The following is a 17,216-nucleotide window of genomic DNA, read 5'->3' on the forward strand; positions in this document are numbered from 1 at the left end:
ATATATATATATATATACACACACACACACACATATATTCAATATTAAATTATTCAGAAAATGATACTGGAATAAAAAAATTCCCCAACACTTTAGAATATTGTATTTTAAAATTGTCATTGAGAAAATCAGTTAAAATTATAATTAAAAAGTGCCAATCAGGAGTGGCACCTGTGGCTCAAAGGAGTAGGGCGCTGGCCCCATATGCTGGAGGTGGCGGATTCAAACCCAGCCCCAGCCAAAAACTGCAAAAAAAAAAAAAAGTGCCAATCAGATGTCCAATTAGATAAGCTAGAATTTATTTATAGCTTAGCTTAGAAAGTGTAACTATTTTACTTTCTCTTTTAGCCTTTTTGTAAGCAAAATTAGTACCCCTATAGTCTTGTCAGTGACTTTATCCACTTCCACCTCTACTCTGTTTGCTCTTTGCCTCCGTAAAATCTGAAAATGATATAGATTTCACTTCCTTTGTACTTTCCCTCCTTTTTTTTTTTTTTTTGCAGTTTTGGCTGGGGCTGGGTTTGAACCCGCCACCTCCGGCATATGGGGCCGGCACCATACTCCTTTGAGCCACAGGCGCTGCTGCCCTTACTTTTCCTCTTTCAAAAGCTGGATCTTGATGGTTCTTAGTCCTGTACTAATGTGCACCAGACCGACCTGTACCACTAAACTGTGCATTTAATTTGATAGCCACTAAATTACTCAGGTGATCTCTGCTGAATGGGGGGATAGAGCCTGTAGACTTGACATCAGAAAGTTTGTGGCCATTCAAAACATAATTTAGATGAATTCTTCTCATCTAAGGACCTATACAGTTATCACTGATGTGGGAAAGAAAGTGGGCATCACATTTTATTATGAGAAAATTTGGTATCTTCACAAAAAGCTTCCAGGGGCCAATGATAGAAATGTTCTTTGACAGCACAGAGATGCACTTCACTTAAAGTTTCTCTAATGAAACATGTGCAGGTGGTGAACACGATTATGATACATAGGGTGGTTCTGCTGTATGGGCTCAGGATTCTAATTACTGTTTCAGTAGTGTATATAAATTCTTGGAGGTTCCATATGCTATCATTTCACATTGTGGAGTTTTGTTTGGAAATGACATTTTGGGGAGAAAAAGGAATTTGGTTAAGAGCTCTTAGTTTTTAAGATTATTGTTATTGTCTGAGACCACAGGCTTAACACATTAGGGCAGTATAATTTTGGGGAATGATTGTATAGTACCAAAACCGTATGTTTTCTTAGGATTTGACATGTTTAAGAATAAAGTTAGATTTGTTTCACTACAAAAAATAACCAAGGACATATAAGATTTTATTTTGGTGTAAAGAAAAATACTTTAAAAAAATCATTTCAGTTTTGCATTTAATAAAACTAAAATTGAAAAGTAAGGAGAGCTTTAAAAATATACAGTTCCGTTAGTTAAATTATACAGTGGCATTGAAGTGGTACATGTAAGTGAGACCACAGCAAGATATTCCTCAATCTCTTGGAAGTAGGTTTTTCTGAGAGGTAACGCTCAGAGAAGGAATGTGCAGCTCTGCTTATGATACCCTGGTGTGGTGCTCTTAGGCCATCACGGTTTGCCTGCAGTCGTATTGGAGGCCTAAAGGAGGGGGGACGTGGAATTAAATGGAAGCATGAACAAGCAAGAGTCACAGTGCTTAACTTCTGCCATACCTGCATATTCTCCTGGGGAGAGGGCAACATCAGGAACATTCAGTTATCGGGTCTGCCTGTGTTAGCCCTTTCAAGGACATGGGCACATGAGTGCTAGTAGGGGAGATATTAACTGTCCTATCCATGTAATGACTATGAGGCCCGTCCATTGGGTTGGGCAAGCTGGAGCAGCTCATTTTGGGTTGAGCTTAGTGGATTTGGTGGCACATACTGTGGCCGATGTACATTTTGCTTTTATTTTCTAAACAACGTTACAATTCAACTTTTAAAATTTTGTTTGTAATGATACCCCAAGGACATCTGTGATGGCTGCTAGTCGGAGCCTCGTCTCGCGTATAATTATGGTGGTGATCTTAACTGGTCCAGTTGCCCCAAGTCCAGGGCCCTTCCTGTGGCCTTTGTTCTGATTCATTCCTTGCTCACCAGGCAATTGTCTAATAATTCACTTCCTCTGTCAGTTTCCTATGAATTTAGAAAATATTTCCCAATCTGCCTGATAGTTGTGTTTATCATAAATGAACATGCTGACATTCTGGTTTTATATATGTGGGTCATTGCGAAAGTTTTGAGATACATAAAAACCAAGAAATGTAAAATTCTTGTGAATAGAAACAAATGAAGCCCTCCCAGCAAGACGGCTAAGCTGAGCAACTTGAAACTTGGTACAAGTGAATTAGAAAGGATGCTGTCGACAGTGTTTCTTGGAAGTAAAATAATGGACCATAACAGTCTGTCTCAAAGTTTTCATAGTATATGGGGGCAGGAAGAGCTTCATTGACATTGGGTAACATCTCATCCCCAGGGTGATCAGCGGGGGTACTAATACAGGGCAGAGCCAAGACCAGATTCTGGACTCAGGTTAAATCGTCACCTCCAGCAGTAGAGTATCCCCTGAGTGTTTCATGTAGTTCTTCCACAATTTAAATGTATTGTTACTAAGGAACAAGCTTCCTAGACAAAAACTGTATTTTCCAGCAACTGTTTTATAGAATAAGAAGCAGGCACTTTTTATACATCAAGAATTTACTGACCTTGAGACACAAACTCAGATAGTAGTTTATTTAATCTGTTATTCTTCTCCATGGGGCAAAACCACCAAAAAAACACTTCAAGAATATCAAAGGTCGTATGCTTTCCTTTCCAATGAGTGATGAGTGTATTATGAATGATGTGTTGAAGAATCAGGAGCATTGCATTCCAGTGTCAGCGAGGTCTCTAACAAGTGACATTACCTAGCCCTCCTCAGTTAATATCTCCGGCGTTCTCTCTCTCCCCATCCCCCACCCCAAAAAACTATAAAGATTTAGTTTTTGGCATAGGTAATATAATCTTGCATATCTGAAATTCCTTCCCTTTTTTAAAAATAAATATTTGTTGAACTTTTACTTCATGTCAGGTTCCATGCTAAGCATATCATACCCCCTGTGAAGCAGGTTCCATTTTATGGGTGAGAGAATGGCAGTTTGGAGAGCAGACATTGATGATCAAAGCTAGGAGGTGGTGGAGCTAGGATTTATACTCTTGCCTACCCAACTCCCCACCCCACGCTGTTAATCATTTATGCTGTACTCCTTATATTTGGTACATAGTAGAAGAGAGTTTTAATCCATCTTAATTGGGGACATGGTTTACTTTCAAGGTGATTCATTCCTTCCATCCTTATATTTTCTGCATTTTCTAAACCTGAGGAATTGAAACGACTGTGGCACTACTGTGTGTTTCATTGTATAAACAGTCCCAGACAATTTGGAAACCCACATCTCTTTAGAAACTCAGTGTACTAGTTTCGTGTTCTGTTTTTTCCCTCTCTCAGCCAGCTCTTTCTTCGCTTTTTTTCTGTAAGGATGGCAAAAATGTGGAACTTTTAATGTTGGTGAACATTCTCATAAATTAGTTTGGCTCAGGGAAAGCGCCTTGGTTTAGCAATGAGGAGATTCTGAGTTCTAATTCTGCCTCTGAAGTTTACTGTTATGGAACGAACAATACTGTTTTGCCACATTGTTATTATAAAGCAAAAGATCAGATATGGGAAAGCATTTAAGATCATTTGTTTCTGTGCGATTGCTGAATCATAATAGCTGCTGTAGGTTATTGGAACTAGAATTAAAGCAAAATAATTTTGAGCTTATTGTTGCTTTGTGAAGATCTGTTTAATATGATTTTAATTCATGTGGCTTAGTCTAAACATAACACCAAACTTGGACTCTTGCACATTTATGTAGGGCACATAGGCCGAGAGATGATCAAATTGCTATCTGAATTATCTTGTAGTAATAGAGTGATTCTTAAGTGACTGTGTTGTGTCTGTTGATATAATATATTGATTAGGAATGTTTTTACTATCCAAGTTGCAGAGAGGGAGACAAAAGAGTGGGAAGGAAAACTGGATTATGAAAGTCAATGTACTTGAGTAGAAGAGGAAAAGGAGAATGTCAGGGGAAATGAGGCTCAAACGGGTTATTCAGAAGCATCCTGAGAATTGAATTATGGATAAAGGATGTATTGGTAGGTCAGTTGTTGAGTGTGTTTTTGAAAATGTTATGCTCTTGAATTGAGTCAGGTGCATCTTAAAGAAATTTAAAGGAGCTGGCAGTGCTCTGCTGTCTCTGAAACACAGTGAACTAGGGGGTGAATAGCTTAAGAGATCATCCACAGATATGTCAAAGTTCAGACTTGCTTTTCTAAGACACAAGCCATGAGAGGTAATGTGGATATGTTTGTCTGGGTTTGTTCCATGGTCTAAGGAGTAGGGGGGTTGGGCTACCAACCCATTAGCCCTTACTCACCATTGATTGCTCACTGAGCATTTTCAGCATCTCCCAAATGATAGTCATTCAGGTATTACCTTCAACAATCTTTGCCATATCCTTGTCTGTTTTTAAAAACTTTAAACATAAATGTATTTTAAATAAGAACTTTGTATATTTGTTGAAATCTCAGGTTTGTTGTGGTAATTATAGTTTTCCTAATGTACGTTGACATAAGTATACAAAATTAACATAAAACTTATTATTTTGAGAAAGGCTGCTTTCGTTTAGTTTATAGAGCGGGTAGCAGAGTGCCTAGAGTGGAAGGTCAAGGGGGAAGTCCAAAGTCTGGAAATGGGAATTTTTGGAGGAATTTTCTAGACAGATTTAAAATGATGGATGGGAATTAGGTCTCTCTTCAGGTTACCAGCCAAAAACAAGTTTGGGTTAGACTTTAGTTAATTTTAATTTTTTTCTTTCTTTTTTCTTTTTTTTTAAACGACTGAGTACTTTTTAGGCTATGAAAGATTCTAGGCTTCATGAATGTTTTCTCCCATTAATTTCCTAGCCGAAAATTTTCTGGAAAATTCCAAACTTGCCTGGGCTTTAAATAAGGGGGAATAAAATTTCTCATTTTAGTGGAGAGACCTACTTGCACAGCTCTGAGCCTCACAGGCTTAGTTCAAGGCCACGAGCCCTGCCTTTTAAATGCCAGGTTCTGTGCTAAGCTCCCTCTGTGCACAGAAGAAGGTTTCTGCCTTCTGGGAGGCAAGGCACGTAAACAACGGAAAGAGTCCAGTGTGATACAGGCATGTGCTAGACGGTAGTAGAAATCACCTCCTTGGGTAGATCAACAAAGGCCTAAAGGCTGGGAGAGCAGTGGGGGTTGGGCACATGGAGTGAGAAGTGAGAAAGGTAACACAGTTTGTGGCAGGAGAGGAAGCCACAGGCAGTGCCCTCTGGCAGTCTTTGTAGAGGACTGTTCTGCAGAGTTTTGTGGGTTCTGCATTGGCCCTCACTGTATTCTGACGGGAAGTGGTTTGAAATGTGTGGTAGCTCACAACCTTGCTGCTCTAACACCCTCTCATGAATTTGTAGCAATAACTAGGGGACCTTCAATAATGGCACACCGACATGGCCTCATTCCCAAAACAACATCTTAATGAGGTTCTGTGCTTTAGGAGTCACTCTTTCAGACACCCGCTGAGTGATGAGAAGCAATGTGGCAGAAGTGGCTGGGGTCGTCGTGTGAGTTCTGTCGGGTCAGGCAGGTACCCACAGTGTGAGTGGCTCTGCGGCATCCTGGGCTATCTCAGTGCCCGTGTGGCTGGGGAGGAGAGTAGAGAAGGAGAATAAGATAAATCAGAATCTGGGGGATGTCAGAATCTGAGATGGAAAGACTCTCATCTCCATGTGTCTCTCTTACCCAGTCCCTCATCGTCTGAGGCACCCCACTACCCACCTATAAATTAATTGGGCTCTCCCACATTCTAAAACTGGTATTTGAGAGGAGATCTTTAATTGCATGTATATGGGGTTCATTTAGAGGATAAACTGCCAATCTATTCTCACCCCACAATGATAATTGTATTGCTGACAACATCCTTTCTTAGACTTTTGGGGATTTGTATATATATGTATATATACAGGCTTTTAAAAGGGGGACCTTTTAAAAAACCGATAGTGTTATTTTCCTTTGAAAGGAGGGAGAAATAAGCCCCTGGGGGACTGAGAGTTTCTTCAGACCCAGCTACTTCTTTCTGTTGCCAGAGACCACACCCCTCTTCAGCCGTAACCACAGAAGACTATTTCTTTTGGCCGGGCCTCTGACCTTGAAGGATCCAGCCAGCCAGCCGCCTTGAAGCTTTGGGTGCTAGACATAATACGGTTCCAGTCCAAGAGTTATTTCTATTTTATATGTCTTAGTTAGCATGGCTATATTAATGTTCTTCTATTCATCAGAAGTCATGCTCTTGAAATAAATGCGAAATGCTTCACAATACCACTGCTATTGAGTTTCACATCTATATGTAGTCTAAAGCACATTTGAAAATGTAAAGAATTCCAGGGTAAGGGTGCATCCTCAAGTGATGCCTTGTTCTCTTTCTCTTGGAGACACAGTATGTTGAGAATGTGGCTTGGTCTTCAATGTCTGTTAAAATCTTAGTTTTCTTTCTTCTGAATGTGATGAGGCTATTTTTTTCCTTGGAAAAACAGTTTGTGTTCAGCTTGGGAGGTTGATTTTTCACCATCAGTTTTTCCCTTTAATAATTGAAAACCACTGTTCATTATTTACATAAAACTGTCTTTTTCTGGTCTGCTTTCTATAACCTTTACCCTCTTAAGAATTTTAAGAATTCCCTGACTTTCCTCTGGGGGATTTTATGCCTGCTTTATCCCAGATGTGGGACATAGACTAGGCTGATTTTTTTTTTTTTTAAGTGTTTCTACACTTGAAAGACGTTCTTTTAACCGGTGCGCAAATCTGCCACTGAAAAAAAGGGCTTTTAAGAAAATCAAGTAGTTAAGAAAATATGTGAGCTTGGTTTAAATTCTGACTTACTGAATGACACCAAAATCCCATGTCCAAAATGAAAAAGCAGGTAATAGTTTCAAAGAGTAAGGGGAAAATGCACACATGTTATTTCAGCCTTTTAATTCTGGGATTTTATTTTCTGGATGAAGGCGTGTCAGTTCCTAGTCCCCGCAGCTGGGTGTCTAGTTGTCATTACTGCACGCTTGCTGATGTCAGCCTAGGGGACCCAGGGTTTGGAGATGTTTACTCTGTCTTTGTCTTCTCTGTCTCCACCTTCTGCTCACATAAAGAGGGTATTTAGCTGTATTCACAATATTTTGTCTGCTTACATTCTAATAGGTATATTGATCCTAATCCCTGGCTCAGAAATGTTAGAATAGGATAAGTTAGAGTATAAGAGGCTATATTAAGAAATGCAGGATTTTTTTTTTATTAAATGATAGCTGTGTACATTAATGTAATCTTGGGGTACAGTGTGGTGTTTTCATATACAATTTGAAATATTTTCACCAAACTGGTTAACATAGCCTTTATGTCATTTTCTTAGTTACTGTGTTAAGGCGTTTATATTCTACTCTTAGAAATACAGGATTTTTTTTTTTTTTTTTTGGTCATGTCTGTTTAGTGTCCCAGATGACTGTTCATAACCAGCTTTTGGTGATTGTGGTTTATACTGTATGTTAATGTTTAAAAAATTATAAAATCTAACTTTTTTTTTGCATTTTTTTTGGCGGGGGGCTGGGGCCCAGTTTGAATCCACCACCTCCAGTATATTAGGCCGGTGCCCTACTCCTTGAGCCATAGGTCCCACCCTAAAATCTTACATTTTTTGCATAATAGTATGTGAGAAGAATACCAAGGAGAGTTTTTTCCCCTAGTTGAAGAAATATACATTTTCCCTTAAGTCTAAAGTTCTGTTTTCCATAATGAATACAGTTCTAAAATACTATGTTTAATTCTGTAAAATTAAATTTATTAGTTTAGTTTCTTCCTAATTCAAATTTTTGCTGTATTTACAAATCTAAATTTCATAAGCTTTGTCTTTCAATATTTAATCTTCTTCTGAGTAAGCAAGGTGCCTACCTACCATGTTGCTACCTGTGCCATGTTCCCTTGGCTGACAGATGCTTTTCTTTTTATCTCCCATAGGATCTTTCAAAGATGGTTTGGCTGCCCTGGAGATTTGGAGATCTGATGCCACGATGAGGACTCACACACGGGGGGCTCCCAGTGTGTTTTTCATATATTTGTTTTGTGTTGTGTCAGCCTACATCACTGACAAGAACCCAGAAGTCATGATTCCTTTCACCAATGCCAACTATGACAGCCACCCAATGCTGTACTTCTCCAGGGCGGAGGTGGCGGAGCTTCAGCTCAGGGCCTCCAGCTCTCATGAACACATTGCAGCCAAGCTCACTGAGGCTGTACACACCATGTTATCCAGTCCCTTGGAGTACCTCCCTCCCTGGGATCCTAAGGACTACAGTGCCCGCTGGAATGAAATTTATGGGAACAACTTGGGAGCCTTGGCAATGTTCTGTGTGCTGTATCCTGAAAACATTGAAGCCCGAGACATGGCCAAAGACTACATGGAGAGGATGGCAGCGCAGCCTAGTTGGTAGATTTTTGTCTTTTTCTTCTTACTGTATTACCTCTGCAATGTAAAGAAATGAATCCATATATAATCTCAGAGGCCTCATCTTCACATACGTCTTTGGGTGTTGGTGGTCTGGGGGTTAAGGATAGGTATTACCTGTTCTTCGTGTTGCCAGTGGCTTGTAAATGGCCTGCAGTTTCAGAAAACTTAGTAACTTCCATGTTTAAAGTTAGAAAGAAAATACTTAGATGTAACCTAACCGAAGAAAAATAATATTTTGCAAAATTGAGTAGATAGTATCATCTCAGTTGTTGAGAATTCTCTTCCCCTGAACTGACATGCATATATAACCATTGTCTATCTGGTGTTAGGTTTCGATTGACTTCCATGTGGTTAAAACTTTTTGCCAGCAAAAATTTTCAGTTAATTGCCATTTCATTTGCATTTTATAACAGGAAGCTAAGAGTCAGTGTGATGGGATTGACTGGCAATTTATAACGGGATCCTATCTGATAACCAACAGATTGCCCAAATCTGTAGGAAAACCAATGTTGTGGTGTAATTGTATAAGGAATTCTAACTATGTAATAATTTACAGCAGTTTCAGATTCAAGAACAACTTCCTGTCTCTTTTTGATTAGCTTAAATTTATTTTATTTATTTATAATAAATGCTTCCATCTGCTTCCAAAAAGATAGGGGATGAGTTGATTAAACAAGGGATTCTGAGTATGTTTATCTAAACTCTGTTTTAATGCTCATTTTTGGTCCAGTTGGGCCCCACATTTATAAATTATATGAAATATTTTTTTAGAAATTATGTAAGCTGACACTTGTCATAGGGATAAAGAGAGCTAATTTTTATTTCATTTTTTATTTTTTAATTTTTTTTGAGCGAGAACTCATTTTTAAATGCTTAGAAAAATCACTGAATGCACTTAATGCTCTGATGAATTACATCTTCCATATTAAAGTGAAAAATGGTGGTTTCTGAGCTTTCTGATTTCTGGAATTTTGTAATGAAAAAGATTATGGAAGAATTGGCATTAAATACATATCAGAACTGATTTTTAAGCCTTCTCGTGTAGTATATGTAGTCATTCTGAAGCTGATGATAATTTAAGCTAAAAGTTTTTTTTTATTTGATTTGTTTCAGAGATTAGCCACATATGTAGTAGTTTCTGATTTTGACTCACATTAACTGATTTACTAATCCTGACACCAAGAAAGAAAATAAAAGGTGTATAAAAAGTTATCTGATATTTCAACTACAAGATTATGTTATTAAATGGTATGGTAACTCATTAATTGATTTCTGCAATTAGTTAACAGTGGCAACCATGTTTAAATTATTTAGGAAAAAAAAACCTTTGTCATTTATAAGGGTACTTTCTCTTTAGAGCTTTTTTTTGTTTTACATAGAAAAGTAGATTTTGGCAGATTTTGGAACATGTAGATGTTCCAGAGAGATAGTTACCATGAAAAGCCATCTATTCCATTTCACAATTGTCAGAGAGTAACTGACTGTGAATTCCCCTTTTTATAGAGATTTTTTAGCACACATACAGCAGTATTAAGAGAATTGTGCAAGACTAATACAATTTTTTTATTATAATATAAAATGTTCGGGTGTATTACCAGTGAATGAAAGCTGTTGTTAGGATTAGACTCTATGAAAAAAGAAGACAAGCAAATAATTTCAAATAAAAATTCTGGTTTTTTCACATAGTTTCTATAGTTCAAGTTTACTGATCATTGGAGATGTAGAGATTCACTAAAGGACTAGTACTTTATTCATGGCACTATTGATAAAAATAGGTATAACTCTATGCCATTATCCAGTACCCAAAAGCCAGTCTTTGGTGTAAGAGTGGTCAACAGTTGACTTCTTTCTCTTTACCTCCAAGAAGCTAAAGGTTAGAAATTGAGAATTTACCTTCACATGTGATTTCTAGTTCCAGAAGTGATGTTGGTATAGAAAGGCAAGCTACTTAGCTACTTCATTTTTCTTTGAAAAGTGTCAAGAAAATGGAAATAGAATTATTGTTTGTTGTCTGATTAAATAAAATCCAGATTCTTTAGCCTGAAAAAAAAAAAAAGTTGAGCCACATAAGCATTTTGTCTTAGCAGGTAATATTATTAGATTGGGCTTTTTAATACTTTATGAAATTTTTTTAGAAACTACCACATCTAACCCCTGGACTCTTGAATTTTTATTTAGATTTGTAGGTGGGCATAATCACTTTTTGACAACTTTTAAAACACTGTCAAATGTTTTTACAGTCCTATGACCCCTCTTTAAATTGTTCATTTACATCATGGGTCCTCACTGTGTACAAAGAAGATACACTGTGAGTGTTGTCATTGTCTTAGGATATAGTTCACCTATATTTGATTTCAGGAAAAAAAAAATCAAAAGACTAGCTTTTATTTATAAACTATATCAATAATTAATATATTATGGAATTAAAAATACTTTCTACTATAGCTGCATCGGACTGAATGCATTTGCCATTTTGTGAAGAGCATTTCTACTCTTTTGAAAACCCATGACTAAACGATGTTCATTCATTTATTCATTTCATCCCTAGACATTTATTATCTACTGTGTGTCATGCACTGTACTGGGTGCTGGGGATTCAAAAATGAAGAAATAGCCTAGTAATTGTGCACCCAGGGAAACAGGTGCAAACATTGAATACTTAAAACCTAAACTAGGAGTCTTTCCTCTGCTCAGAACTGAGTTAAGGATCATTTAATAAAGGATGTCATTCCTTTTCATTCATGACTGACTTAAACATCTGTGTCATGCTTCACTGTGGTAGGGTAGAAAAGCACCAGCTCTGGAGCCACACTGCCTGCATTGGAGTCTGGGCTTCCCCACTTTTCGACTGTGTTACTTCAGATTAATTTTCTTAATTTGTGTGAGCACTGGTATCCTGATGTATAATGTGGCAGTAACAGCCATATCTACCTCATAGGTCGTTAGGAGGATTAAGTGAGATAATCAATGTAAAGTATTGAGCACAGTTCCTGCCACATAGTAACCCCTCAAAAAGTAATGATGATGGATAATTATCATCACAATGATACCATTATTTTACCTAGTATTTAGACCCTGTTTGCTTTATAATTTAGTATATATAAACTCTAAGGAAATAGTATTTGAGGATTTGTTCAAACTGCTCTCTAAACTAGAACATCTGTTTAATTCATAAAAATTTCTCTTTGGCCTTGTTGCATGAAAATTTTTAGCAGTGCTCCCTGAGGCCCTTTCTTTACGCATATAAGAATCTAATAGTAACACCACTGAAGAAAGCTTGGGGGGAAGTGACAGTGCTATGTCTGTGTCCAGTGTTAAAAAGAAATACACATGAGCTATACATGCATACAAATTTATTAATGTGGCTTATTTTATTTGAGGAGTAAGTAAAGAGGTTAAAGGTCACATGGATAGATTTTTAAGAATCTTGGGCCATTGTAAAGGAACATTTAAATGGAAATTATTATCTAATTGTACAAGGGAATCTGATAGATTGATAAGGGTGGTGATTGAAAAGAACAATAGCCTGCATTATACCTGTGTGTACCTCTGAGTATCTGGATGACGGGGCACCACGGAAAGTTGAGACTTACATATGTGCTGTATCTGCTTTTGCAGGGTGCCCATATCCTCTCTCAGAAGCTCTCTCCGTTATTCTCCCTTCTGTTAAAACTCACACAGTCTTCATCACAACAAAGATAATAGGGTAGTTTAAACTTGTGCTTAACTTTGTTCTGAAAATCAAATTTAAAAAAGATATTATTGTGACCTAACATATAGTGGCATATTATTATTAACTTAAAAATTATAATGGCAGAAACATCACCGGTAATGTCTTTGTTTTTACCCTTACTAATTAAGCCTTCCCCACCCCCACTGCCCATAGATCTAGTCTTCCAAAGAAGAGTTAGGATTTGGGTTATATTTGTTATAAAAAAGCTTGATTAGAACTTAACATACACCCATTTTTAGAAAGCTTAATAAGCTAGATCATAATGTGGGGCTTATAACAATGGAAAATACATTTTATGACACTCACAGTGAAGTCTTTTTTTATATAATGTCACCTAGACAGAGCACACAAGTTCTGGGTCTGCCAGTTGGCACCGTGCGGCCTTCCTCATTTATTATTAATTGCTTTCTATATTCAGTCTTTACATGGAGTTTTAAAAAACAGCTGGATTTCAAATAAGTGAAAATTCGCCATTTTTTTTTCTTTAAGAGCTTAAACTTCAAGGTAAGAAAATCATAAATGCAGGGCTTATTAGAGATTTCAAAGGGATTTCTTTAAAAAATGAGTTTTTAGGGTACGTTTTTAGAGTCAGCACATATTCAACTTTTAAAAATTTGTATAATATGGACGTACATTTTTATTTAATTTTTTGTACTTATTTCTACTGTATCTTTCCTCCTGAAGATTAAGGAAACATAAAAACGTGATTTAAGTGAGAAGTAGCTGAGAAAGAAAAGTGGGGGGGGGGGTCAGGTTGGGGATGACTAGACAAGGAATGAGACAGTTCCTAAAATGCATCTTACACCCCGTGAGCGAGCCACAAGTGCACCCTGAGGGGTTTGGGTCTTAGCAACAAAGAAAGTATGTAGAGTCAGTTTTAAGATTAATATCCATGAGATCAGTCGTTCTGTAGAAGAATTACTCTTGGCCCTAGGATCAGAAGGAAATTTCTCCTGGGGTTTTCATGAAGAACCCTCGCGGTTTTCTCATAGCATCCTTACGGTGCATGTGTGACCAATTGTGTGGTGGTGTTTATTACACCAGACTGGACTGAGAGCAGAACCATGCCTGTTTTGCTCAGATGTACCTCCCTCAATGGAGGATCTCAAAAGCAAAGTTCACTAAAACTGGGGCAGGGGAAGGAGTGGGGGTGAAGGGGATGGATCTGTGATTTAGTCCAGGCCACTTTTTTTTCTGTCTAGTCTAGCTTAATCCTTCAGTAGAATTTTACATAGGTACAAAAATGAAATGACTGCCTAGCCATCAGGCAGCATCCTTACACATTGTGTATCTCAACCGAGCTCTTGGTAGGTGGGTTGCCATGAGCTTGACATTGTACTCCTCAGCAAATTCTTACAGTGATTTTCTAGAACTGAAAAAAGACAAAATAAGCAAAATGTATTCAATTATTGGAAGATACTACAGATTCTGAATCACGAAAGGTGCGGTTAAGTTTTCTGTACTTGGTTTAATAATATGGGAAGGTGAATGCATTTAGAAGAGATTTAAGATAATATTGTAACAGGATTTGTTGTTCATGATGGCGTAAGAGTTATCCAGTGTGCATTTCTAACCAGCAGGCTTTTGGGGGCTGTCATCTTCAAATTGTAAGCCCTGGGGAATAGGCCTGGCCGAGGGCTCTTTGGATGCAGATCTGTGCTTGCATCTTGGCTCTAACTGTATTAGCCACGTGTCCTTTGGCAGGTTCTGTAACATCTGTAAACTTGTTTCTTCTTCTGTGAAACGATTTTTCTGCCTATGCAAGAGTGTTCCGGGGATTAAATGAGATAATGCATATAAAGCTCTTAGCGTCATGTGCCTGGCACATAGTTTTACTAAAACGTTTATTATTAATAGACAGAAATAGGTATGAATATGCAACTTTATTCTTAGGTTCCTTGGTACACAGTACTGCATTTTGTATACTTTGTAAATCTGGAGTTGCATTTTTGAGAATTATTTGTTGTGAATCATTCCTTTTCTCCCTTTCTTTCTATAGTATTTTTGCTTACTTATCATAAGACAGAAAATAAATCACAGAGGAAAGAAATTACTTCACTCTTGCCTTGGAGCCAGTTAGCTACAGGAAATCAGGAGAACTGGTGAGGGAAACAAAAAACGTTGAACTTTTGGACAGAGAAGTAATTGTACTATTCCCGCCCCCCCACACAACGACTGTGTATTAAATCCTTGCTGTGGATTGCAAAATCTGGATAGGGACATCTGAGGGTGTATTTGCAAAGTAAAATAAAGTAGTAAAACAGAATAAAGAGGATAAAAGAAAAACTTCTGGCATATCGAGATGAGCCCATCGGTTTCATTGCCGTGTGTATGAAAATGAGGAGTGGACCAGGCTGTCTCAGCATTGCCTGCTGGGTTCCAAGTGAAATTCCCTACAGCTGTTTCTCAGGCTTTTTACTTTTCAAAATTGCAATTTAAGGCAGAGAATCAAAGGGGGAGGATGTAGCTAGGCCCCGACATGTGGAGCCACAGCACTGCGAGTAAAAAAGATCAGGTTTTCCTCTCATGACCTTACAGTGACGAAGGCTGGGGGAGGCTTAGCCAGGAATGCACCTGGAGTCCATTAACGTGGACTCATGGAAACAAACGCTGCGCTGTCAGAAAACCCAGCGCCCAGTTCCTGGCCTTTTCTCATTCACATTTTTCCTTTCCCTTCCTCGTCCCCTTCATTATTCCTGCCTCTCTATTTCTCTGTTGCTTTCATTCTGTGACCTAAAGAAAGCTATCCCCCTTTACCTTAGAAATAGAAGGGGAAAATAGCTGATGACTAGGAGGCTTCTTACATGGATCAGATTCTTTAACATTTACAGAATCGCACTGCCATGGGGAATTCCCTTTGTGAATGCCATTTAATAAGCAGGTTGTGGGCAGCATCATTACAAATGGATTATTGGGCAAGAATTGAAGCATGTGGCAGAGGAACAGGCCTGGGTGGGTGTGCAGGGTGGCTGGAGCCCGGTTAGAGCGCCACGGGACGTTTGTGTGTTGTAGTCCCACCCTACGTAGATGCTTCTCTAACCTAAACTCTCAGTGCTCAGCTAACTTAAACTCTAAGCTCTTCCCTCCTTATTTCAAAAATGCAGGTGAGAATAAAGCCGTTCTAATAATGCTTCTCTCTAACAGTAAGATATTTTGTGACAGCTATAAACATATACACTTGAGAAGAAATCCAAAGCTCATTTTCTTTGTTGTGTCAGTTGGTCTCTAAGGTTCAGTTTTGGTGTGACCCTGAGCTTGTCTTTGTGATAAGTGACTCACTCTCTCCTACCTCCTCCTACCCTTTCAGTGTCATTTATTGCCTTTTAAAATGTAACAGGGGCTTTCAGAGTTTCCAGAGGGAGCTGTGCTCAAGGCCAGAGGAGTCCTCAGCCCTATTTTAATTGAGTTCTAAGTTAGCATCCCTCACCCCATATAGATAGACTAGCCAAGGCAACATGAATGTATTCAGTTCCACAAAGTCTTTATAATCTCTTAAATTTTTTTAATATAAAAACTTGGCAAGCATATTTAAATTTTGTGCATTCTTTATGCCATATCCTAAAGAAAAATGTTAGTTGGCAAGTACTGCACATATTATGTCTGTATTCTGTTTCATTGCGATATAATCATTTTTTTAAGTTGGCTTTATCTTTTGGATAAAATGAGTTTTCACTTCTAATACCACTTATGAGGTAGGGTCTTGCTGACATTAAGTTCTTGCTAGTGATGTGTAGATATTTATTTATTTATTTGCAGTTTTTGGCTGGGGCCAGGTTTGAACCCACCATCTCTGGTATATGGGGCCGGCACCCTATTCCTTTGAGCCACAGGCACCACCCCATGATGTGTAGATATTGATAACAACTGGAGAGTAGTAACAGCATTGGTATGCTCATGGAGTCTCTTGGAAAGTCTGATAGTTTGTATGTGAATGGCTTGACATCAGTTGGAGGGAAGTGAAGACTGTGATTAAGACAGTGAGGATGGGACAAGAAGGCATGAATTTAAGAGTCATTTAGGATAGAAAATTTACACAGAGACTGGGGAGATGTAGGGGCTGTTCCTCAAAGTATGATTCAGCATATTGTATCCTTAAAAAGATGGATTCCTGCATCCTACTCAGACTTAACAGAATCATGCCCTCTTAGAGTGGGCCAAAGAACCTATACGTGTAACAGGTGCCTCTTGTGATTCTGAGGCCCACTAAAATTAAATTGTAGGCTAAAGGGAGGTATACATGATGGCCCTGGTGACTGGTTGTTTATTGATACCCAAGTGAGATAGGGAATATAGGGGAAGGGAGTGGGTTTGTGAGAGAGAAAAGATAGTTCCCTTTGTACATGTCTTTTTGTGTTATTGTCTTTTTTTCTGTTGTCTTTATTTTACTTTCTTAATATGTGTATCGCCAACTGTGTGGACAGAGGACTTACAAAGCCCTCTGTTATCATTACAAAGGCTCATAGATCTCCTTGGCAGATACCTTGGTGTGTACTTATGATAACTTTTAGGGCCTCCTGGCCGTGTCTGCTAGTCCTTGTAAGTTCACCATCTCCCACCTTTACCGGTCCTGTTCCTTCTACACTGCTACGACTACACATTTTACGGGCCCATCAACATTATTCTCTTTCCTCCCTTACTCTGTTCTGCATTCTTGTACACTATAGTTACATCGTGCTCTTGGGGATTCTGTCATTGATGAATGTAGGTGAACTCTTAAGGAAAAAGGATCTTTGAAAAGTAAAAAAGGTCAGCCTTTTGTCATCATCACCATAAAAATGCCTCCTTCCAGAACTCACAGACTTTTAAAGTCTTTTTTTTCCCTAGAACTTTACTGTTTTAAAGCTTTTCACTGACATGGATTGATGTGTGATCTCC

At 38.3% G+C, this 17,216-nt stretch overlaps 1 protein-coding gene across 2 annotated transcripts in view; it reads left to right on the plus strand.

Moving 5' to 3' along the window:
* The window catches only part of DSE (dermatan sulfate epimerase), a 63,930-nt gene that overhangs the window by 21,006 nt on the left and 25,708 nt on the right, over positions 1 to 17,216 (plus strand). For both annotated transcript variants that reach the window (XM_003781609.3, XM_023513300.1), the window contains exon 2: positions 8,119 to 8,587. In XM_003781609.3, the coding sequence (XP_003781657.1) occupies positions 8,172 to 8,587 (416 nt within the window). In that variant the 5' untranslated portion in view covers positions 8,119 to 8,171. The remainder of the gene's footprint in view (positions 1 to 8,118; positions 8,588 to 17,216) is intronic.

This window comes from Otolemur garnettii, unplaced genomic scaffold, assembly GCF_000181295.1.
Source record: "Otolemur garnettii isolate 467f Iridium unplaced genomic scaffold, OtoGar3 scaffold00002, whole genome shotgun sequence".
In the NCBI taxonomy this organism is placed as follows: Eukaryota; Metazoa; Chordata; class Mammalia; order Primates; family Galagidae; genus Otolemur; species Otolemur garnettii.